This window comes from Rhinopithecus roxellana, chromosome 6 (genome assembly GCF_007565055.1).
Source record: "Rhinopithecus roxellana isolate Shanxi Qingling chromosome 6, ASM756505v1, whole genome shotgun sequence".
NCBI lineage: Eukaryota > Metazoa > Chordata > Mammalia > Primates > Cercopithecidae > Rhinopithecus > Rhinopithecus roxellana.
Window position 1 is genome coordinate 89,800,293 of NC_044554.1, and position 24,212 is coordinate 89,824,504.

The window sequence follows — 24,212 nt, forward strand, 5'->3', positions numbered from 1 at the left end:
CATCGTATCCATATCCTAGAGCCTGGCACAGTGCTTGGCACATCGTGTTGCTCACCGTATACTTAAAAAAGTGAGTGAGTCAAAGAGGAAATAAGACAGTGTGAACTACAGACAGGGAATGGAATTCGGTTAGATAACCTGGTTTGGCTCCCAGCTTTGACGCTCAATACCAGAACAGGCAAGTTCCTTATCCTTGCCAAATCAGTTTCCTCATCTGTAAAATGGGACAATCATCCTTGCCTCTTAGGGCTGCTGGGAAGGATGGAATGATATAGAGTGATGTACCTCTCGGTTTATGGCAGTCCTTAAAGGGTGTTTGCTGTTTACTGGAAAGTCCCAGGTGGCTCTTCACAGACCTTGGTGCCAAGCATGTAGCCTTGGCCAACTTGGGGTTCTGGGGCCAGCAGCAAACCAGCCTAAGGGCACCAAGGTGACATCTGGCATATCAGAGTCTCTGGATTATTATGGCATCTCCTCCCCTGAACGCACTTCACTGATTATGCCTGCATCTCCTTTGCCATCTGAATTTTATCTGTGCGGGCAAACACACTTTAATACTATTGAGTTTTGTTTTCAGCACAGGCTTGGAAAGCGTGGCAAGTGAAATACAGAAAAGCAAATGGGGGGGGTGAGCAGGATGGCCCACTTCTAGCACAGTTGGGGTGGAGTCCAGCTCTGCCATTAATCAACCCTGCTGCCTCGGGCAAATCATGAACTTCTTTTGGCCTTACTTTCTTGTTTCCTAAAATAGTGAGTGGGTGGCTATTGCTACTGGGGAGTTGCTCTAAATCCTGTCTCACCATTTTTTTTTTTGGCCATAATCACAGGACAGATGGCATTCATACATGCATCATATTCTTAGGGGTGTACGCAGATTTTGAGAAACCTCCCCAAATGTTATATAGGAACTAAGGAATTCACCATTTTGAAGTCACTACCAATATCAGCAGTTTAGCAAAATTACCTTCTTGCTATGGGCCATGGGCATAAATAGGATTGGCCATGAGTTCCGCAGTTTCTTTGCAAATGCTGTAGGTCTGTGCGTCTAAGCTGTCTCTTCCACATGAGGAAGTAAAGTAGATCAGAATATGAGTGAGATCGATGTTCTTATGGGGTAGCTGTGCTTCTGCCTTATTTGATTAAAAAAATCACAATTCCCAATCTTGGGTTCTCAGTCAGTAGTAGCACATTTCTTGTGATACAACTGATCAGGATGCACCCATTTGTTGTTACATCAGAGTTGATAATTAATGGAGCAGATATTTTCAAAAGAAGCTTTCAGCGTCACAGATTGGTACTGTTGATTTCACATGTGTCTAGAACTTGCTTTTTTTTTGAGATACAGTCTTGCTCTGTCACTCAGGCTGCAGTGCAGTGGCATGATCTTGGCTCACGGCAACCTCTATCTGCTGGGTTCAAGTGATTCTGCTGTCTCAGCCTCTCATGTAGCTGGGATTACAGGCACACACCACCACGCCCAGCTAATTTTTGTATTTTTAGTAGAGACAGGGTTTCACCATGTTGGCCAGGCTGTTCTCAAACTCCTGACCTCAGGTGATCTGCCCACCTCAGTCTCCCAAAGTGCTGGGATTACAGGTGTGAGCCCCTGCGCCCAGCCATGCTTCTAAGATAGAGAAATACAGCTGAATAGCAGGCTGCTATAATGGAGTGGAGTTGGTGAGGAGAGGGTGGGGAAGAGCCCAGAGTCAAAGAATCTTGAAAACACTTTTTCTCAATAACTCACCCATTGCAGACATCATTTCCAATCATGGCATATAAAATGATGGCGGGATAGTCCAACGTCTTGTTTCTAGACAAGCTGAGAAGGCATAGATGGAATCTGAAAGTCAGATACTTGGAAACCTAGTGACACAGGCTGGGCCTTTGAAAATCTTGGTATGACCACTCTCTTGGCAACCTTTTTGCTATTTTTCTTTCATTCTAGTACAGCCAACCACCATTCCCACTTCCCATTTATTCTCTATAATCGTTGTCCCACTTGCCTGTTAGAGAAAGGCCACATAAATGCATCAAACTGAAAAGAATGGATTGAGGTCCTGGGTAAATAGACACAATACTATCTTCTTGGCATCTTTCACAGCAATTGCATCAATAAGCACAGGTGAGTTATTGGGTTACTTGTGTCCATGTTCTTAGGATATCCTGGCAGCCGTGGACCCATAGTCAACTTTGAAAAGGCAAAGCCTTCTTGAGGCTTTCAGTCAGGACAACTCGAGCTTTGCTTCTGAATTTCAAGCCCCAAAGAAGCACAAAAAATGTTTTCTCATTCAAAAAGCAGGAATATGACATCATCCTTTTGTCTGTCAGACCTAAGTTTTACCAACTTTGTATGCATTTTTATCACCCTTCTTTGAGGACATATGCAAATTAATCACTTTCTATGCTCACTGGCCCAAGGAGTGATATCCTAGAGTTTGGATAGTGACTAACAAGCTATTTATGCTCAGTAAAAATGATTTTGGGGTAATAACAGAGTTTTCATTCCTTATTCAAAATGAGGAACCAAATTAAAAACAACTTTTTATCTTCCACTTACCTTTCTATAAATTTTTTCAGGTTTCGGGAAGATGCACCTGAATAATTAAAATTAAGAAAACAATTAAAGTTAGTGAGTTCAATTTCACACTATCAGTATGGGAGTCTGATTGACTGAACTCATGAAAGCAGCATTACTGTTTGGTCAAAGGTTGTTCTGACCAACACATTGATGGAAATAATTTGCTTCCAATCAGCTTCTGTAGTGTTTAATCCTGGAACTCTCCTTAAGGGCTTTTCTGTTTATTTATTTACAAAACCAAAATTTCTTTGGATTCATGGGTCTTCAGACATTTCCTAAGCATACATGAGTAAATCTTCTCGTAGATGTGAGAAAAAAGTATGTATCTACTGCCAAACAGACAAACTACTGAAAATATTAAAGAATGAGTTGAAGAATTAGAGGAAAATGCAAAGAATATTACAAGAATTACCCACCTCCTTGGAGAGTCCCATTTAATCTCCTCCTATTATTCTTGCACACTCCCGAGGCTCCCGCAGGCTGTCTGGCCAACACAAGGTTCAGATTGTAGAGTTGATATATTTCAACTCTTGTAATGATATACATGACCATCCTGTCCCATTCTGTTACCACCTGTAACATATCTCTTATATGAAAATCCAGACCGGGCGTGGTGGCTCACACCTGTAATCTCAGCACTTTGGGAAGACAAGGCAGGCGGATCACTTGAGGTCAGGAGTTCGAGACCAGTTCAAGACCAGCCTGGCCAACATGGCAAAACCTCGTCTCTACTACAAATACAAAAAAATTAGCCAGGCATGGTGGCGTGCACCTGTAATCCCAGCTACTCTGGAGGCTAAGGCAGAAGAACTGCTTGAACCTGGTTGGTGGAGGTTGCAGTGAGCTGAGATTGTGCCACCGCACTCCAGCCTGGGCGACAGAGAGAGACTTGCCTCAACAAAAAGAAAATCATATTTGTTGAATACTTATTTTATTCTAGGTGCTGTTACACTTTTACAGCTCATTTAAGCTGTGGTACAATTGTGTGAGGTAGGTACTGTCATATTCCCACTTTTAAATGAGGAAACTGAGGCCCACTTAAGTGACTTGCCCAAAGCCACACAGGTACTCATTTGAAGAACTGCAGTTTGAACCAGTCCCTTCCGTCTGCCATGCTGAACTCTGGCTTCCTGTGGACAGTGCTCCTCTAGGCTGTCGTTGAGAAAGAGTGAACCCAAACTAGTGTACTGTCTTTTTGTCCCCAAGAGACAGATCTGCTAGAAATAAGCAAGTAATTCTCAGGTGGGTGGTGCAACTCAGTGGATGAGTTGGAGAAACACCATCCTGTTGCCCCTTTCCGTAGGAAGATTCTCCTATAACCTCCAGCCTTGGAAGCTTGGGGATAAGTGCATTTTACCGCAGACCCAGGCACGTTCTTCCAGTTCCATGTGGGAAAAAGGGCAGTGTGCAGCCATGAAGGGTGTGCTGGCCTGTGTCTCACTGAAGCTGTGTAGCTATGCAATGATTGCCTCTTTTTCACATACAGCTAGTGGCAAGCTGTACAGGCAGCACTGATGTTCTCTTGGTTGATTCAGGAATGTTAGTACATTAAATAAATATTGCTTTATTTCCATTTTATTACGGTAAAATATACATTTTTTTGTGTGTGTGTGTGACAGAATCTCGCTCTGTTGCCCAGGCTGGAGTGCAGTGGTATGATCTCGGCTCACTGCAACCTCCGTCTCCTGGGTTCAAGCGATTCTCCTGCCTCAGCCTCTTGAGTAGCTGGGATTACAGGCATGTGCCACCATGCTTGGCTAATTTTTGTATTTTTAGTAGAGATGAGGTTTCACCATGTTGGTCAGGCTGGTCTCGAACTCCTGACCTAGTGACCTGCCTGCCTTGGCCTTCCAAAGTGCTGGGATTACAGGCGTGAGCCACCGCATCTGGCCTCATTTCATCTTTTAACCCCTCTTGAGTGTACAATTCAGTGGCATTCAGTTCATTTACATTGTTGTGTAACCATCATCACCACCCATCTCCAGAACTTTTCCATCATTCCAAACCAAAACTCAAAATGCAATAAAGAATAACTTTCCACTAACTCCTCCCTCCAGCCCCTGATAACTACCTTTCTACTTTCTTCTCTTTTGCATTTAACTATTCTAGGTACCTCATGTAGATGGCTCAAGTCATACTTGTCCTTTTGGGTCTGGTTTATTTTACTCAGCATAATGTCCTCAAGCTTCCTTCATAACACATTTTGTTTATCCATTCATTCGTTGATGGCCATTTGGGATGTTTCCACCTTTTGGTTGCTGTGAATAATGCTGCTATGGATAGTCCCTGCTTTCAAGTGTTTTGGGCATATGGTATACCTAACTGAAAGTGCTGGGCTGTATTGGAATACTACATTTAATTTTTTTCAGAAATGGCTATGTCGTTTTCTTTCTTTTTTGTAGTGAGGCAAGGAATCATTATTATTATTTTGATTTCAACTTTTATTTTTGATTCAGGGGTACACGTGCAGGTTTGTTACCTGGGTATATTGTGTAATGCTGAGGTTTGGGGGACAATTGATCCCATCACCCAGGTACTGAGCATAGCAGACCCAATAGGTAATTTTCTTTATTTTTTATTTTATTTTAAGTTGCAGGATACATGTGCAGGATGTGCAGGTTTGTTACATAGGTAAATATGTGCCACGGTGGTTTGCCGCACCTGTCAAGCCATCACCTAGGTATTAAGCCCAGCATGCATTAGCTATTTCTCCTAATGCTCTCCCCACACTGGCACTTCCCCGACAGGCCGCAGCATGTGTTGTTCCCCTTCCTGTGTCCATGTGTTCTCATTGTTCAGCTGCCACTTATAAGTGAGAACACATGGTGTTTGGTTTTCTGTTCCCGTGTTAGTTTGCTAAGGATGATGGTTTCCAGCTCCCTCCATGTCCCTGAAAAGAACACGATCTCGTTCCTTTTTATGGTTGCATGGTATTCCATGGTGTATGTGTACCACATTTTCTTTATCCAGTCTGTCATCAGTGGGTATTTGGGTTGATTTCATCTCTTTGCTGTCATGAATAGTGCTACAATGAACATACACATGCATGTATCTTTATAACAGAATGATTTATATCCCCTTGGGTATATAGCCATAATGGGATTGCTGGGTCAAATGGTACTTCTGGTTCTAAATCTTTGAGGAATCGCCACACTGTCCTCCACAATGGCTGAACTAATTTACATTCCCACCAACAGGGTATAAGCATTCCTATTTCTCCACAAGCTCGCCAGCATCTGTTTCTTGACTTTTTAATAATCGCTGTTCTGACTCTCATTTTCAACCTTTGCCCCCTCCTTCCCTTCCCACCTCTAGTAGTCTTGTGCCTGTTCTTGCCATCTTTATGCCCATGAGTATCCACTGTTTAGCTCCTACTTGTAAGTGAGAACATACGGTATTTGGTTTTCTGTTTCTGCATTAATTCACTTAGGATAATGGCTTCCAGCTGCCTCCATGTTGCTGGCGATGACATGATTTAGTTCTTTTTATGGCTGCATAGTATTCCACGGTGTGTATACACCACATGTTCCTTATTCAATCCACTGTTATGGGCACCTAGGTTGATTTCATGTCTTTGCTATTGTGAATAGTGTTGTGAGGAACATATGGGTACATACGCCCTTTTGGTAGAATAATTGATTTTCTTTTGGATATACACCCAGTAATTGGATTGCTGGGTCAAACGGTAGTTCTCAAAGTTCTTTGGGAAATCTCCAACTGCTTTCCACAGTGGCTGAACTAATTTACATTCCCAACAGTAGTGTATAAACATTCCCTTTTCTCTGCAGCCTTGTCAGCATCTGTTGTTTTCTGACTTTGTAATCATAGTCATTCTGACTGGTGTGAGATGGTATTTCATTGTGGTTTTGATTTGCATTTCTCTGATGATTAGTGATGCTGAGTCTTTTTCATATTCTTGTTGGCTGCTTATATGTCTTCTTTTGAGAAGTATCTGTTCATGTCTTTAACCCATTTTTTTAAATGGGGTTATTTGGTTTTTGCTTGTTCAATTGTTTACATTCCTTACAGATTCTGGATATTAGACTTTGGTTGCATGCATCATTTGTGAATATTTTGTAGGTTGTCTGTTTACTCTGTTGATGGTTTCTTTTACTGTCTTTAATTAGGTCCCACTTGTCAATTTTTGTTTTTGTTGCAGTTGCTTTTGAAGACTTAGTCATAATTTTTTTCCCAAGACCAATGTCTAGAATGGTGTTTTCTAGGTTTTCTTTTAGGATTCTTATACTTAAGCTCTTACATTTAATTCTTTAATCCATTTGAGTAATTTTTGTATATGGTGAAAGATAGGAGTCCAATTTTATTCTTCTGCCTGTGACTTGTCAGCTATCCCAGCATCATTTATTGAACAGGGAGTCCTTTCCCTATTGCCTATTTTTGTTGACTTTATTGATGACCAGATGGCTGTAGATGTGCCATCTTATTTCTGGGCTCTCTATTCTGTTCCACTGGTCTACGTGTCTGTTTTTGTACCAGTACCATGCATTTTGGTCACTGTAGCCTTATAGTATAGTTTGAAGTTGGGTAATGTGATGCCTCTAGCTTTGTTCTTTTTGCTTAGTATTGCTTTGGCTATTCAGCCTTTTTTTTTTTTTTTTGGTTCCATATGAATTTTAGAATAGTTTTTTTCTAATTTTGTGAAAAATGATACTGGTAGCTTGATAAGAATAGCATTGAATCTGTAGATTGCTTTGGACAGTATGGCCATTTTAACAATATTGATTCTTCCAATTCATGAGCATGGAATATTTCTCCATTTGTCTTGTGTCATTCATGATTTCAGCAACGTTTTTTAGTTCTCCTTGTAGAGGTCTTGGGCCTCCTTGGTTAGATGTATTCCCAGGTATCTTATTTTCTTGGGATGTTGTAAATGGGATTCTGTTCTTGATTTGGCTCTCAGCTTGAATGTTATAGAAGTATAGACATTTCACTGATTTTCGTACATTGATTTTGTATCCTGAAACTTTGCTAAAGTTGTTTATCAGTTCCAGGAGCCTTTTAGTGCAGTCTTTAGGGTTTTCTAGGTGTAGAACCACCTTGTAGTGAAGAGAGATTGTTTGACTTCCTCTTTTCTTATTTGGATGCTTTTTATGTCTTTCTTTTGCCTGATTGCTCTGGCAAGGACTTACAGTACTATGCTGAATAGGAGTGGTGAGAGTGGGCATCCTTTTCTTGTTTCACTTCTCAAGGGGAGTGCTGCCTAGGAATTACTAAAATGCACATAGCCATACAAATTAGGAGTAATCAGTCCATTGCAGTGTGCATTTGCTCCTTTACCTACTCCATCCATTTCTTGAGCACTGGCATGTGCCTGCCATAAAGCAGGGATTAACAGATGAGCTGGACGCAGCCTCAATACCTTCCAAATAGTATCTATGAGGGTAGACACATAATTGAGCACTGGGAACATTTCTTTCTTTCTTTCTTTCTTTCTTTCTTTCTTTCTTTCTTTCTTTCTTTCTTTCTTTCTTTCTTTCTTTCTTTCTTTCTTTCTTTCTTTCTTTCTTTCTTTCTTTCTTTCTTTTTTTTTTTTTGAGATGGAGTCTCACTCTATCCCCCAGGCTGGAGTGCATTGGTGCGGTCTTGGCTCACTGCAACCTCCACCTCCCAGGTTCAAGGTATTCTCCTGCCTCAGCCTCCCGTGTAGCTTGGATTACCAGCACCCACCACCATACCCAGCTAATTTTTGTATTTTTAGTAGAGATGGGGTTTCATCATGTTTCCCAGGCTGGTCCCGAGCTCCTAACCTCAGGCTATCCACCTGCCTTGGCCTCCCAAAGTGTTGGGATTACAGCCATGACCCACTATGCCCAGACAACAATTTTAAGAGATTAGTGAAAATCCAACCCCAATGCTTGAAAAGAGGAAAAGCCAGTGTGATTTGAGGCCTATTATTTCTGCTCAGGGAAGGTGCCAGCTCTCATAACACTGAGACCTCAGTACAGGGACTCCAGTCTTTCTGGAAATGAGTGCTCCCTGTTGTCCTCCAGAGGACAGAAGAGAAGGAGCACAGCTCCCATGCACTGTATGGATCTTGCGGTGGCACACGCATAGGCTGGGCCCTTCATTCAGTTCCAGTGCCGTGACTCTTAGCTTCTTATTTTCAGTGAGATAATAGACTGGAAGATGTTTAATTCTCATTCTTTGATTTTTCTCTTAATGAGAAATGAAAACTAATGAAAGTTCAAGCCATGAGTGGGGAAAAAAATAATTAAAGGACCAGGTCTGAGCAATACTTTTCTTCATTATCTAGGGTACAGCTGGGAATTTGAGGTGCTGAGCACCCACAGAGCTTGGGAAAAATGAAAACGAAAGCCTGTTGTGACATGCCACATGAGCATCCCCTCCTGTGCCCACACCCCTGGGTCCCTTTACCACTCAGGACAAGGATGGGAGACCAATGGCAACTGGCCGTGGTAAATTTTTACAAAGCAATCACAAACAGCCACCCAAGGAGTGAGGACTTGTCTGTTCTTCTTTACCCAAGTGTCTATTTTTTATAGTAGGTATCCATACTAGGAGCCTAGAATTCTCTTTGTTCCGAAGTTCTTGCGCCTTCCACTATTTCCATTTCCTTTTGAAACCTGTTTTTTGAGATTATGTGATTAGTTTATGTAATTCCCATGTCACACTTTCTTCTTACTTTCCTTTTTCTGTTCTGTTATCGTTTTGCCAGACTCATCAACATTTTGTGTCTCTCTCTTTCTCTGTCTCTATTGTCTTTCTTCCCTTGTACATAGACTTCTCCCCAATTGCTTGCCGTGCTGCTATCATTAGAGAAAATGCTGACTGCAGCAAGAAAAGATAGATAGCTCCTAGCCTGTGGGATGTGGCAAAGTAAGGCAAACATTTCAAGAACTGGCACTTTACCCTTAAGAATTCTATATTCTGATCCCTGCCATCATAGCTTGATGAAATGAAAGAGGTTTGACCTTGGAATAGGAGCATTTTATTTATTTGTCAAGATGGTCCAAATGGAGAGCCCACCTGTCTCCAGTGACGAGAAGAAAAGGGTCCATGCAGGCCTTCAAAGTCTGAATTCTGATTCATCGAGTTTCTTTTAAATAAGGTGCAGGGCATTGAAAGAAGAGAAACGTTTCACATAATCCCAGCATTGGTTATCCCTCCATATAAATGCATATTCAGAAACACTTTTATGGAGTTGCTTTCCAAAGATCCTCCCTTCCCATGATCTCTCTAGTACTCTCTGGTTCCCTGGACTCCACAATTTGGTCCTGTAGCCAGAAAGTCGGGGCTTTAGTGCTCTGCTCTGCTGTGCTCTTCCTAAAAATTCACTCATGGTGACCCCAAGTGATGGGAGAACAGAATAAGAAAAAAGGCAGGTCAGACGCAGTAGCTCACGCCTGGAATCCCAGCACTTTGGGAGGCCGAGGCAGGTGGATCACGAAGTCAGGAATTTGAGACCAGCCTGGCCAACATGGTGAACCTCCATCTCTACTGAAAATACAAAAATTAACCGGGCGTGGTGGCAGGTGCCTGTAATCCCAGCTACTCAGGAGGCTGAGGCAGGAGAATCACTTGAAACCAGAAGGCAGAGGTTGCAGTGAGCCAAGATCATGCCACTGCACTCCAGCCTGGGCAACAAGAGTGAAACTCCGTCCCCCCCTGCAAAAAAAAAAAAAAAAAAAGGCAACGGGGATTTGCCCCACCTTCCTGGGACCACAAGTATTCCAGTGGAGAGGCAGTCTCCCTCCAACCTTCTTGGAATTCTAGGCAACTGTATGTCCCCACTATTTCTGCTGTTACTGCCAGGAGACCACTTTCCCATGTCTAGAGTGAGAACTAGAAGGTTTCTTCTAGAAGTGACCTCTCCGTGCTGCTTCTGAGTTTTGGGCTGCCTTGAGTCCAGGTTGGAAGACGCCAGAGGATAGCATAATGCTAACCTAATTGCTCATTTGGTGATGGTCCTAATTCTGGTTTTCTTCTTCACTTGGCCTGCTATTTACTTTCTAGAGTGCTCCAGCTATTCCATACACTCTGTTCAGGTTTTATAGCTATTTTCAGCAGGAGAGACAGGGTGGGATATGTTTACTCCATTGTACTTGAAACCAGAAACCAGAATCTGTTAAAAAGAGTATGAAAAGTTCTTGAAAAATACTGTATCATACTATGACCTAAAATGTATCTATTAGCATTTTTGAACATGAATTAGAATTTTAAATATTGTAGATTTTGCTTTTATGTTTATGATTTAGAGGTATTTTCAGGAGAATGAGTTGTACAATCCATTAAAAAAATCCATCATGAGAAATTTAAATTCTTTCTCTTCTCTAAAAATATTTGCTTGCAATAAGCAGAAACATTGAGACTACTATATTGACCTTGAGCTCAAAATAGTAGACACTTAACAATTGTTTGTTGTGGCAGTTTCTGATAGTGTTTCTGCTACTGTAAATGCCTTCAGATTCAGAAGTGTGGCTCTGAATTTCAGCTAAATGATTCTCTAAAACATAGATTTTTAAAAGGATGTATAATCATAGCCTTTCCACAGTAGCTGTGATCTGCCTCCAGCCTCAAAACCTGACACAGCCCCACAAATATCTTTCAGCCATGTCCAACTTCTCTCTCCCTCTTCCTCAAAGATGTTTACCCCTCAGAGCCTCCCAGCTCTGAGTCACCATCTCCCTGTCCTTTTTGAATTCCCATTTATTTCTTCAGGGCTCTCAGCTCAAATTTTTAACTCATATGTAAAGTCTTCCCCTACTTCTACAGACAGAGTTAAGTGCTTCTTACGTCCAGAGGCCTCAACTTGCCTTTATTTCACTGCCCTTTCACCAGAAGCACAGTGATTTCCTTTTTGTTTTGGTTTCCCATTTGGTGATGATCTCCTTGAAGGCGGGGGCTTTGTCTTTCTCGTCTTTCTATTTCTAGCACCTATTGCAATATTGGAGAGAAAAGAGAGGAGGGGAGTGGTGGGGCAAAGTCAAGTGGAAAATGAGCAGAAGGAAAGTGAGAGAGAATACCAGAGGTAAAAGGCTCATCCCAGGATGCTTTGGAGCTGATAGAAATGACAGCTCACTCAAGCTATCAATACAAGCAGCAGATAACTTTCCCTGATGTCCTTTATCTCAAGCCCTAAACAAAAGACATCTGTTGAAAGGACATCCCGCTAGGACTTCAGGAGTCCTAGCCATTGCCAATGACATTAAAAACATGTAAGGCATTTGCTTCTGAATTTTTCCTCCGTAGTTGTGCTGTTTCAAGCAGCGCAGGATAAAAATCTTGACAAAACAGATGGATAAAAAGCACACACTCTTCACATTACAGTCACTGTCATGCATGCCCTGCTCCCATCTAGATGGTTTGCGTGAAACAATAAGCCAGGAAGAGTTGCATGAGTAAGTCCTAAGAAATAGTCCCATTTGAATCAGAATGCCTCCATTATTTAGTGAAACTTTAAATTTCAAGACCTTGAAAGTATTAAAAATGGGAATAATAAATAATAAATACATGAGTAATAAAAGAGTGATTTGTTTCTCTCTATATGAGATATGTCACATTGAATTTTTTCTCTTTTAAAAGTTTCTAGTGATTAAACACCATATCTTGGAGATGCATTTTGTCCTTAGGAGAAACAGCAGGTTTTGATGCTCTAGGCATTGAGTACATCTATAAGCATTTGCCTTTTTAGATGAAGCATCTCAAAAATTGGTACCAGAATCTGTCTCTGTTGCTGTCACCACACTGTGTCAAGGCTCTGCAAACAGAAATGTCCTCATTGTTTTGTTATAAATAACTTTTCTCATTATCCTCTCAAGGTTTTGGGTTGAAACCAAATACTCAACCCAGTAGTTGGGCTCACCAGATATTTACTGAGTGCCTGCTTGAGCTTGACATAGGTGCCTTCTTTGCTTCTTTACAATACTCTTTTCTGTGGCTTTTAAAAAATTATTTCAAAATTTTCATTTTGAAATGATTTCAAAAAGTTGCAAAAGTAGAACAAAGGATTTATACATGCTTTCACCCAGATTATTTAAATGTAAACATCTTTTTTTTTGAGACAGGGTCTCACTTTGTGGCTCAGGTTGGGGTGCAGTGGCACAAACACGGCTCACTGTAGCCTCTACGTCTGGGGCTCAAGTGATTCTCCCACCTTAGCCTCCTGAGTAGCTGGGACTACAGGTGTGTGCCACCACACCTGGCTGATTTTTTTTTTTTTTTTTTAATTTTTAGTAGAGAGGAGTCTCACTATGCCTAGGCTTGTCTTGAACTCCTGAGCTCATGCAGTCCTACTCGCTTTGGCTTCCCAAAGTGTTGAGATTACAGGCATGAGCCACTGTGCCTGGCCAAATGTGAACATCTTCAATAATTATAGAACAATGAGGACAATCAAGAAATCCACACCGGTATAATATTATTGCCTAATCTATAGACCTTATTTAAATTTCACTAACTGTTCCACTAACGACTGTGTTCTGGGCTAGGATCTAATTTAGGATCACATACTATATTCAGCTATCACATCTCCATAGTGTCCTTTTAATCTAAACTGATTGCTTAGTCTTTCTTTGTCTTTCATGACCTTGACACTTTTAAGTAATGCTGGCCTTTTTTTTTTTTTGGGAAAATGTTCCTCAATTTTTGTTTGTATTATGTTTCCTCATGATTAAACTCAGGTTATGCAATTTTTGGCAAGAATACAATAGCAGAAGCTCAGTGAGCTAGTTAAAGGCACAAAACCTATTTTGTTCCATAGTAGAGATCATGGCGGGGTGGGGACAGTGTTATAAAAATAAGTCCTTATATGTGTAACTGAATTCAGCTAAGCCTGGATTAACACTTATTTATAGTTTGTCTCTTCATCCTTAACTTTTTGTTTGTTTGTTCATTTGTTTTTGTCTCTCTCTTTTCAAGAAGGCCTCTTTTGATAAAGAGGACTGGCAGAGTGCTGGGTTCTGTGGGTTCAGGTATTTAATTCTGACATTCATCGTACTCCAGGACAGGTGTTTGCTGTCTTGTCAGAATAGGTAGCTAGTCAGACATGAGTGGGGCAGGGGAGGCATCCTGCCCCCAGGAGTGTCAGGCGACCACTTCTCTAAAAGAATAATTGGTCACAGCCAGCACCAGGGAAAAGCCAGCTCCCAGTAGATAGAAAACACCTGAAACCGGTGATCAGCAGCTTCCCCATAAGATCTCAGGAGTCTGGTGAGTGGACTCAAGCATGTGCACTAAGAGGCAAAATGATGGCATTTAACTGGTATATGACCTTCCTCCAGGAACACTTGACTGGTAAGGGAAAAATGCCTCACGTGAGCATGCGTGTAACTTCAGTGAACACACTGCACAGAGCCCCCTCTCAAGTGCTGGCAGACCACTCTGCACACGGAATGCCAGCATATGAAATCCCAAGTCAAAGGTCAGACTACGCACTTGAATGTCTAATGTCGTTTGCTTGGTCCTCTTTACTTCCTTTTGTTCCTGCTCCAGAACTCTTTTTTCTTTTTCCCTCCAAAGAGTCTTGCTCTGTTGCACAGGCTGGAGTACAGTGGAGCGATCTTGGCTCACTGCAACTTCTGCCTCCCAGGTTCCAGCGATTCTCCTGCTAAGCCTCCTGAATAGCTGGGATTACAGGCAAGCGCCACCATGCCTGTCTAATTTTTTGTATTTTTTTTAGTACAGACGGGGCTTCACCCTGTTGGCCAGGGTGGTCTTGAACTCCTGATCTCAAGTGATCCACCCACCTCGACCTCTCAAAGTGTTGGAATTACAGGCGTGAGCCACCGTGCCTGGCCACTGCTCTAAAACTTTTAAATAAACTTTCACTCCTGCTCTAAAATGTGCCTTGTTCTCTCTGTCTGCCCGATGCTCCCAATCAAATTCTTTCTTCTGAGGAGGCAAGAATTGAGGTTACTGCAGACCCATATGGATTCCCTGCTGCTAACTGTCTGAGGCAGCAGAATAGCGATTTTAGAAGCCAGAACCCAAATAGTGGACAGTATGGCATAGTTGAGAGCATGGCCTTTAGTATGAGACAGACAGGGCTTAAGGTATACCCCTGACAAGCTAAAGAACCTTGGGCAAGTTACTTAACCTTTGTGAGCCTCTGTAAAAGGGAGTTGGTCTGTGAATTAAATGAAGATGGAGTGTATAAAGTACTTAACAGAGTGTCTAGCTTAGAGAAGATACCTAGTATTAACTAAAAATCTGTAAAAGTAGTAACAGCAACCTCAAACAACTCTCCAGCTAAATTCACACATTCTGCTAATGGATGGCTCCGGAGAATTGGGCCCTGAACAATGGTTCCTGGTAATACTGGTGGGTAAAACATATGATTAACTGTCTAGGGCCAGTGAGGACATCAACCTGTTCTTTCTGGCTTGTAGTAAGGTGTTTTTGAGCCCAGGGCAAGTTCCTTTGACAATTCTCTTGCCTATTGAGGGAGCAAATTTTTTCTGTCAGGTTTCTTTAGATCAGCAGCAGGATGGACTGCTCCCTCATGTCTACTCTTGTTAGGATATCTCCCAGAGGCAGCATCTCTCCTTCTGCTGGACACTGTAGAGGAGGAAAAAAAATATCCTTTCCTTTACCCAGCTTAGGCTTTGCAGCTGGTGCCCCGTACATTAGAGTGGCCAAAGGCAGATTCCCAAGAGAAAAGAAATAGAAGTTTATTAATATGTGCATGGCACGTGTATACATGGGAGCACCCAGTGATGTGTAACCCAAAGGGGCAGTTAGAACTTGGGTTTATATATATCATCTTAGGCTAAAGGCAAGGGGATTCGGGTTTCTGAGTTGGGGAGGCAAGTTATGGGAAGATAAGGAGGAAAAATATGGTAAATCGGGGTTGTTTAGTAAGGTTTGTTACGCAGATTTAAGTTTAAGGGGAAGGTGCCTTCCCCACTGAAAACAGGTGTTAAGAGTCCTTCTCTTCCTGGTACAGGGAGCAGGAGACACTTTTACAAATGTAAATTTCCTTTATAAAATAACTGTCCTTGCATCTGCTGGTTCTCAATGGCCTTTAGCTCAAAATAGTCCTTATGTCAAAGAGGCACATTTTGCAGGGAAATATTTTGGTGTTTCTCAACAGCCAGGGCCTGGTCAACTCTCTGGAGCTGTTCCTCACTCTTGCAAGCCTTTCTGACTCATTGGGCACCTAAGTCATCGTCCTACTTTCTCCTGTGGTTCATTCTCAGAGCAGTGCTGTATTGAGAAAACACAGTCCAACAGGCATCCAGAGGCAGGACCGAGGTGTGCTCAGAGCATATCTGCCATGCACACCCAGTTCCCCTCTCTTCTGGAGTTTCCCTTCACTCTGGTTCTGCCCCAGGGCCTCCCTCCTCAATCCCCTTCAGAAACTCTTTCTTCACCCCTTCTCTGCCCACGTTTCTCTTGTCCTCTCCCCTTCTCTTTCCCCTCTCCTTAGCCTTCCTGACCTGAATATGAATTGCATATACTGGCCTGAATCGTGCCCCTTTTCTAGTTTCTCTAGGTCTGCCAGATTCTCTCTCGTTTTGCAGATGGTTTAACCAAAGCCCAAAGAAGGGAACAAGCAAGATGAGGTTTTTTTCAGAGTGTGGATTGGGAATGGGGGGCAGCCTACTAGGTTCCAGACCAAACATGGTCTGCATAAGGGGGTGGGAGGAGGGGCAGGTGAGGCTGTAAACACAGACACTTCCATGAAGTGTTAAAATTCTCAATTTTTTTTTTAAATATCTAGACACTTCATGTGAGTCCTCTGCTCCCCACGCTCCCTGTAAGTGGGTGCACAGAGAGAGGAGTTCCCTCACTGTATGAATAGAAGACTGCTCCCGGGAAAACATGCCATTACGCACTTTTGAATTTCTGAAAACAAAACAACCCAAACAGGTGTTTATACAAAGCTTTTGCTAAGCTTGCTAAAACAAAATGAGGAAGGCTGCCAGTGACAAAGACATTATATTCCAAGTGAGGAAAGTCTTGTTTGGAAACTGTAAAGAGTACCTGTGTGCATCTCAGTGCCTTCTCTGCAGGCCATGGGCGGCCGCAGTGCAAATTCAGACCTGGGATTGGTTTATGTTCAAAAGCAGATGAGTCTTGTTTACTTTAGAAGTATGTGCCTTACGGATTTTTATTTACTTAAAAAACAACAAAAAAAAGTATATATATATATCTATCAGATTTATATATATATATAAAACTACTAGATTTATATGTATATATATAAAACTACCAGATTTACACACACACACACACACACATATATATATATTTTTTAAGATAGAGTTTCCACTCTTGTTGCCCAGGCCGGAGTGCAATGGCACGATCTCAGCTCACTGCAACCTCCACCTCCCGGGTTTAAGTGATTCTCTTGCCTCAGCCTCCTGAGTAGCTGGGATTACAGGCTCCTGCCACCACGCCTGGCTACTTTTCTGTATTTTTAGTAGAGATGAGGTTTCACCATGCTGGCCAGGCTGGTCTCAAACTCCTGACATCAAGTGATCCACCCACCTCAGCCTCCCAAAGTGCTGGGATTACAGGCATGGGCCACCGGGCCCAGCCCCTACTTAAAAATATATTTTATACCACTTTAATATTTGTTTTTCTTCTACTCTTGATTTTATTTTTTGTCTTTAATCTATTTTTTTGTTTTATTGTGGTAAGAACACTTAACATGAGAACTGTTCTCTTAATGGATTTATTTATTTATTTATTTTTTGGAGACGGAGTCTCGCTCTGTCGCCCAGGCTGGAGTACAGTGGCCGGATATCAGCTCACTGCAAGCTCCGCCTCCCGGGTTTATGCCATTCTCCTGCCTCAGCCTCCCGAGTAGCTGGGACTACAGGCGCCCACCACCGCGCCCGGCTAGTTTTTGTTTTTGTATTTTTTAGTAGAGACGGGGTTTCACTGTGTTAGCCAGGATGGTCTCGATCTCCTGACCTCGTGATCCGCCCGTCTCGGCCTCCCAAAGTGCTGGGGTTACAGGCTTGAGCTACCGCGCCTGGCCTCTCAATGGATTTTTAAGTGCACAATACAGTACTGTCATCTCTAGGCACAACGTTACACAGCAGCTCCCTAGGATTTATTCATCTTGCGTAACTGACATTTTAAACCAGTTGAACATCAACTCCCCATTTCCCTCCCTTTCCCCCAGTCACAGGCAACCACCATTCTACTGTCTGCTTCTGTGAGTTTGACTACTTAGATGGCTCGTGTAAGTAGAATCGGGCAGTATTCATCCTTCTATGACTGGCTTATTTCACTTAGCATAATGTCCTCAAGATCCATCTGTGTTGCTGCATGTTCAGGGTGTCCTTTGTTTTAAAGGCTGAATAGTATTCCACTGTGTATGCAGACACCACATTTTCTTGATCCGTTCATCTGTTGATGAACATTTAGGTTGTTTCCGCCTCCTGGCTATCGCGAAGAATGCCTCCATGAACCCAGGAGTGCACATATCTCTTTGAGATCCTCAATTCTTTTGGATAAATACCCGGAAGTGAGACTGCTGGATCATCTGGGAGTTTAATTTGTCATTTTGGAGGAACCTCCGTACTGTTTTCCATAGCAGCTATACCACTTTGTCTTTCCACCAACAGTGCACAAGGGTTCCAGTTTCTCCACATCCTAAGTTTGTTGTCTTCTGCCTTTTTGATAGTGAGCGTTCTGACTGGTGTGAGGTAATATCTTGTAGTGGTTGTTACATTTTATTTTAAATTAAACATAATCTTGCCAATTGTGTTTTTTGCCCACCATTAAGGTTTTTCAGTTGGCAAGCTGGATTCAGTTGAATTACAAATTGTGCTTTAGCTCTTCTCAAAGGTTTAATGGGACTCCTGAATTATTTAGGTTTAAAAAAAAAATGTGTGTTAGATGTATAAGTCCCTGCTATGCGAAACAGAGGCTGAACTAATATCGGCCCCGTGTGGCTCCTGTTCCCCATGTAACTGGACATCAATCTTAAAGCAAATTACTGAACCATACACCAAGGAAAGTGCAACAACGGAGGCGTGAACAAAGGGCTGGCCTGCTGAGCCAGGTGGAGTGGCTGACCCATTCTGCTGGGCGTGGGGGCACGAGATCACACAGGACAGGGAGGGATGAATAAAGTCTAGTATTTACTGAGTCCTCACTGAGAATGAGGCCTCCAGGATTAATGCCCAGGTCTCGATGAGTGAAATATACAGCACAGGGGTAGGAGGCAGTTCAGGGTCCACTTTTGCACCTGTGGCCTCCTCAGCTGGATGCTGCCAGAGTCATTTGCTGATGGTGTATCCCCCAAAGGGAGGGCATTTGTTGCTGGAGAGAGGCTGAAACCCCTCATCTGCTTCTCCTCTACCTTAAGCCTTCACCCCCAGCATGTCCCAGAGTTCCCAGCTCAATCAGCCAAGGCTGCTTTCCAGCCCTTTCCAATCCTTAGCCCACCATCCTCAGGGCTTCTTTAGCTGCCTGGCCTTCAGCACTGTCTCATCTCCCCGTTAATTCCTGCCCTTACACCCTGGCTCCTCCCCAAGTGGAGTCCTGAGCCCACTCCCCAGGCTGCAGCCATCTCCTGCCTCTCAGGAGTCCGTCTGCTGCTGCTCACTTCTGTCAATCTTAGTTTCCATCACTTCCCACGCCTGTCGCTAGCCCAGCTTTTTCCTTGCAGAGGGAACCCCTTTTTTCTGCCTGATACTCAAGGCCAATCCAGCCACCCCCAGCTACCCTCCCGCCTGCTGCTCTCTCTTAGGATCTGGGTATCCAATCCTAGAGCCCTTCTGCTGCCCTCTAACTCTAGGAGCCACAGGCCTTCTTATTATTAACATATAGCTTTTGAATTTATTTTTATTTTTTTCAAATCAACTTCTTTCTCTTAAAAATTTGTTGAAGTTGATTAATGGGTGCAAATATACAGATAGATAGAAGAAATATGGCCTGGTGTTCCATAGACTAGTAGGGCAACTGTAGTTAACATTAATCTATTGTACATTTCAAAATAGCTATAAGAGAATAAATCAGAATGTTCCTAGCATACAGAAAAGATACATATTTAGGGTGAGGGATATCCCAGTTACCGTGATTTGATTATATGAATGTATCAAGTGATCACATGTACCCTGAAGATCTGTACATCTATTATGCAGCAGTAAAAAAAAAAAATAAAATTACTGCTAACAATGACAAAAAATCTTTTGACATTGAAAAAATGATTGGGCCAGGCACAGTGGCTCATGCCCATAATCCCAGCTTTTAGGGAGGCTGAGTCAAGAGGATTGCTTGAGCCCAAGAGTTCAAGACCAGCTTTGACAACATAGTGAGGTCCCTGTTTCTACCAAAAAAATTTAAAAAAATAAAAATAAATAAATAAAAAATAAAAATAATCATGTGTGGTGGTAAATGCCTGCGGTTCCAGGACTTGGGAGGATCACTTGAACCCAGGTCCGCCACCGTGCTCCAGCCTGAGTGACAGAGTGAGACCCTGTCTCAAAAAGAAAAAAAAAAAAGAAAGAAAAGAAGGAAAGAAAAGAAAGAAAAAGCAAATGTTTTTCAAAACCACTGAGTAAGTAATAATACAGGTGGTAGGTGGAATTAGCAGCACTGTTTCAGCGGTACCCTAATGCTGGACATTTATGAAGCCCTGTGTTTCTCATTCAGCCTTCAGCAGCCCCCTGAAGCGCAGGTATGTACCGTTCCCATCCCTGTGTGCAAGGTAAGCCGTGTCTGGTCAGTCAGGCACCGGCTTTTGTTATGAATTCCACAATGTCACATGGCATAATTTTAAAAACTGGCTTTAATGGGGAAAAGCTGGGTTTGCAAAAGATGAGAAGGCAGCTATCTCCAGCACTGCCTCATCCCACTGAGTTTGGGTGCAGCCTCTCCCCAGGAGAATGGGGAAGATGGCCCACTCAGGGTGGTTTGTTGTTTGGGTAACCGTGAATGAGATCCAGGGTCACCTTTGGCAACTGTGCTCACTGAACTGTGATCCCATTTTACAGATGCAGAAACAGGCAAGAGACATTCAGTGATCGGCCCAAGCCACACACCAATTCCCGGACCCAAATTCAAAACCAGTCTACTTTATACTTCAAGGAAAAGAGACAATTATATGAGGCAATCAGGAGAGGAAAGGCTCTGCTCTCTGTTTTCAGGGCCCTATTTTCCATTTCAGAGAAGGACCAGAGGAGCCAGCCAGCTCTGTAGTTCTTCTGTCCTTCCCTCTTCCATGTGCAGGCTGCCTCCCACTTTGGGCCGTTTTGGTGTCTAGGAAGTTCTGAGAGCCACTGCAAGCCCCTCCTCTCTTGATTGTAAAAAAGACTTGGCAGGACCCTTGCCATTCCTAACCCTGCAGCAGAGAATCGTTCCTTGGATTAAAGATGACTTCCCCATTCTCCATTTTAAAATGCGTTATAGGGTCAGGCACAGTGGCTCACGCCTGTAATCCCAGCGCTTTGGGAGGCCAAGGCTGGTGGATTACCTGAGGTGAGGAGTTTGAGACCAGCCTGGCGAACATGGTGAAACCCCGTCTCTACTAAAAATACAAAAAATAGCTGGGCGTAATGGCGCATGCCTGTAATCCCCGCTACTTGGGAGGCTGAGGTAAGGGGATAGCTTGAACCCCAGAAATGGAGGTTGTAGTGAGCTGAGATCGCACCACTGCACTCCAGCCTAGGTGACAGAGCGAGACTCTGTCTCAAAAAAATAAAAAAAGTGTTATAATCACTGATCGGGGTTCATAAGAGAGTTATGTATAGATGTTTTTGAGATCTCTTACATAAGGATCAGGATGAAAATAGGAACTGTTTCTTTAATTCTTACTACCGAATTTTTTAAAAACACTTTAGTGTTCTATTCGACTCTTCCCTTTTTTCCCTTTCTCTCTTGCTGGTTCTGAAAAATCAGTGTAACCCCATAAATATGCAGAATGTGAAAAGCTGACTTTTCCTATATCTAATAAAAACCTTGGAGAATAATTGAAGTAATTTGACGTGGGTAGTCAGGTTACATGCTGCATGATATCCAAAGAAAGTCCATAGCAAGGAAATACAAGAGAAAATAGGAAGAGGGGCTGGAGAATATAACCAGAACATTAAATAACGAGTAACTGAGAAACTACAAAAAATCTTTTTAGAATTACAGTCTTAGAAAAATAGTCGAGGATAGTCAAAGAATACTAGACAAAGTATACATTTTATGCATTTCTAAGGACTGCAAATTCAAAGAAAAGGAAGAAAATATCCCTCTTCCCCAGCAAATATTCATTAGACAAAAGTCTGACAAAAACCACAGCCTTCGAGCACATTTTGACATGATTAGGTTCTCCTCCTGTCTCCTGTCCCCGCTTTTGTCTTTGCGATCTGAATTTTAAAGGAATGTTGTCAGGACAGCAGATCACAAAAGGACAGCCATTTACTATCAATTGTCCTAGGTATACTTTTTGGATTATCTTACTCTGGTCTTCATGATTTTATGAAAGATCACTGCATTTATTGTGGGTAGAAAGGTGATGTTGACTTTGTACACCTGGGTGTTGTGAAGGAGAAATGCTGAATTAGAGTCACAAATAACAAAGAGCAGCTTGCAGCCTGCATTTCTGGCAGAATCCTATTGCTCAGTGTCCTGCTCTAACCTCATACCTTTGGCTATGGAACCTTGGACAAGCCCTGTGCTACTCCTTAGACTCAGTTTCTGTCAACATTTTTTAAAGGTTGTTTCTATCTAAAAATAAAATCATCAGGAAACAGAAAAGCAGAAAAAAATGAAAGCAATCACCCATAATTTATCAAACACAATGATTTTCTATATTTTCTACCAATCTTTCCTAAGTCTACCTTTTTTCCCTTTTAAAAATATGGTAGAAACTGAATTGTATGATTCAATTTTATATCCTGATTTTTCTTTTGGCAGTGTTTTGTCTTTCTAAATAAAAATATATTTGACCTTTAGCCATCATTTTCTAGGGCTGCATAATATTCCTCACAGATGAGTTTTTTGTGTTTTGTTTTTTATAATCTTCATTGACAGAGGGTATTTGACAGTGTTGGGGGCTGTTTGAGTATCTCCCTAAAGGAAAAAGAAAGTGCAGCCACAGACCTAATGTTCACTTTGTATCTGTGATGAGTCACATGGCCAGATTTGACTGTAATTGTCCATTAACTATTGGTTGTGTTCACTTGTAGAGGGATGAGGCCGATCTCTTTCTGCAGATCATCTGGGATCATAGCCCATTGACTGTATTATCTTTGTTGGTATCTGAGTGGAGTGAGACAACGTGGGTAGAAGTGTCTCCTCTATAACTTACTCTCTTTGTGGCTGGGGAAGAGGTTCTTGGCTTCTCTATGCCTCCATTTCCCCAATTGCGACAGTGTGAATATTATTTTAATGTCCAACTCTGAGAAGTATATCTTAACACATTTGGTATTGAGTTGAATGCTGCAATCAATGGGTACATTGTAATTTTTCCTTTCTTTTTCCTCCCTCAACACTGCTTAGAGCTATTACAATCAATAGTATCTTAGTACTGAGGAAATGTAATAATACTTGCCTTACAGTGTCTGTTGTTGAAAGGATTAACAGAAATAAACATAAAGTGTTCTTAGCACTTGGTAAGAGTTCAGTTAATGGCAGTAATTATTTTATTACTAAAAAAATCTATATTGTTCTTAGGAGAGCATTTATTCTGTATAGAATATTTGTTATAAGAAATACATTATTTGTAGGTCACGTATTTAGTTTAAATGCTTGCTGCTTGGAAAATTCCTCAACATCTTTTGTTAATTAGAGATAGAACAGGGATGGCAAATAGGTTTAACTTCATGTGCCAAGCCTAATTTGTTGATGATGATTGTCAGATGTGCTGTGTTTCAAGAACTGCTGAGGCAGAATCAGAGTGTAGCAGACAAGAGTGCCAAGGCTGATTAGCAATATCTTTCCCAGGCTTAGGAAGACAGAATGGCAACACATACACTGTTTACTATCTCTGCATTACGGTGTTACAGAACATTACTTGGCAATTCATTAGGCATTAGCCAGGCCATGGCTTATCAATCAGAAGTTCCATCAGAATCTTGTGGCAATAGACCACCTCCAGGTCCAAGGTGGAAGGCTGAAACCCACACAGGTGAAACTGAAAACTCCAACTCCAGCAGAAACGTGGGAGACCTTGCACCATATGAGAGGGCAGAACTTTTGCAATGACCTTAGTTTTGCTCAGCTCTTGTTCTGCTACTGCTCATTTAGGTCTTGCCTCCTGAGCCTCAAACATCCTGTGCCTTGGCCTTGCTAGAACCTTGCTGTTGGACGAATGATCTGCTCTCTTGGTCAATCCCTTGACTGCAGGTTGTTTTTGTTCTCCTTTACTGTGGGTAAATGGCTCTAAGCACAGGGCGCTTCTTTCAGAGAGGGCAATGGTGTTGGAAGGGAGACTGTTAATTTTATTCTGTGATCCTTGTTATCTGAATCTCAGCTTTTGAGGTACTTATGAAATAAAATCAATCACTACAGGGACACTGATGAAGGCTTAAATGGAAAGTTACGTACCATTTCTTGAAATATTCTGGTAGTCCCTGTGATTACAGTGGTTTCTTTTCCATAAGCGAAGGTAAATAGATTTTTTTTTAATCCTGAAACAAATATATATGTATATATTTAAGGTCAGGAGAGTCACATAAAGAAGTTTTAAAAAACCATGTTTTCATCATGC

General features: G+C 42.1%; 1 protein-coding gene across 4 annotated transcripts in view; it reads right to left on the reverse strand.

Annotated features, from left to right (window-relative positions):
- AOAH (acyloxyacyl hydrolase) overlaps positions 1 to 24,212 on the reverse strand; it is a 208,937-nt gene that overhangs the window by 33,485 nt on the left and 151,240 nt on the right. For 3 of the 4 annotated variants that reach the window (XM_010361136.2, XM_030931868.1, XM_030931869.1), the window contains exons 13-15: positions 24,050 to 24,132; positions 2,558 to 2,594; positions 1,745 to 1,819 (exon numbers count right to left, since the gene is read on the reverse strand). In XM_010361136.2, the coding sequence (XP_010359438.1) occupies positions 1,745 to 1,819; positions 2,558 to 2,594; positions 24,050 to 24,132 (195 nt within the window). Of the gene's footprint in view, positions 1 to 1,744; positions 1,820 to 2,557; positions 2,595 to 2,994; positions 3,063 to 24,049; positions 24,133 to 24,212 lie in introns of all 4 variants that reach the window. The other variant, XM_030931867.1, reaches the window with a different exon arrangement.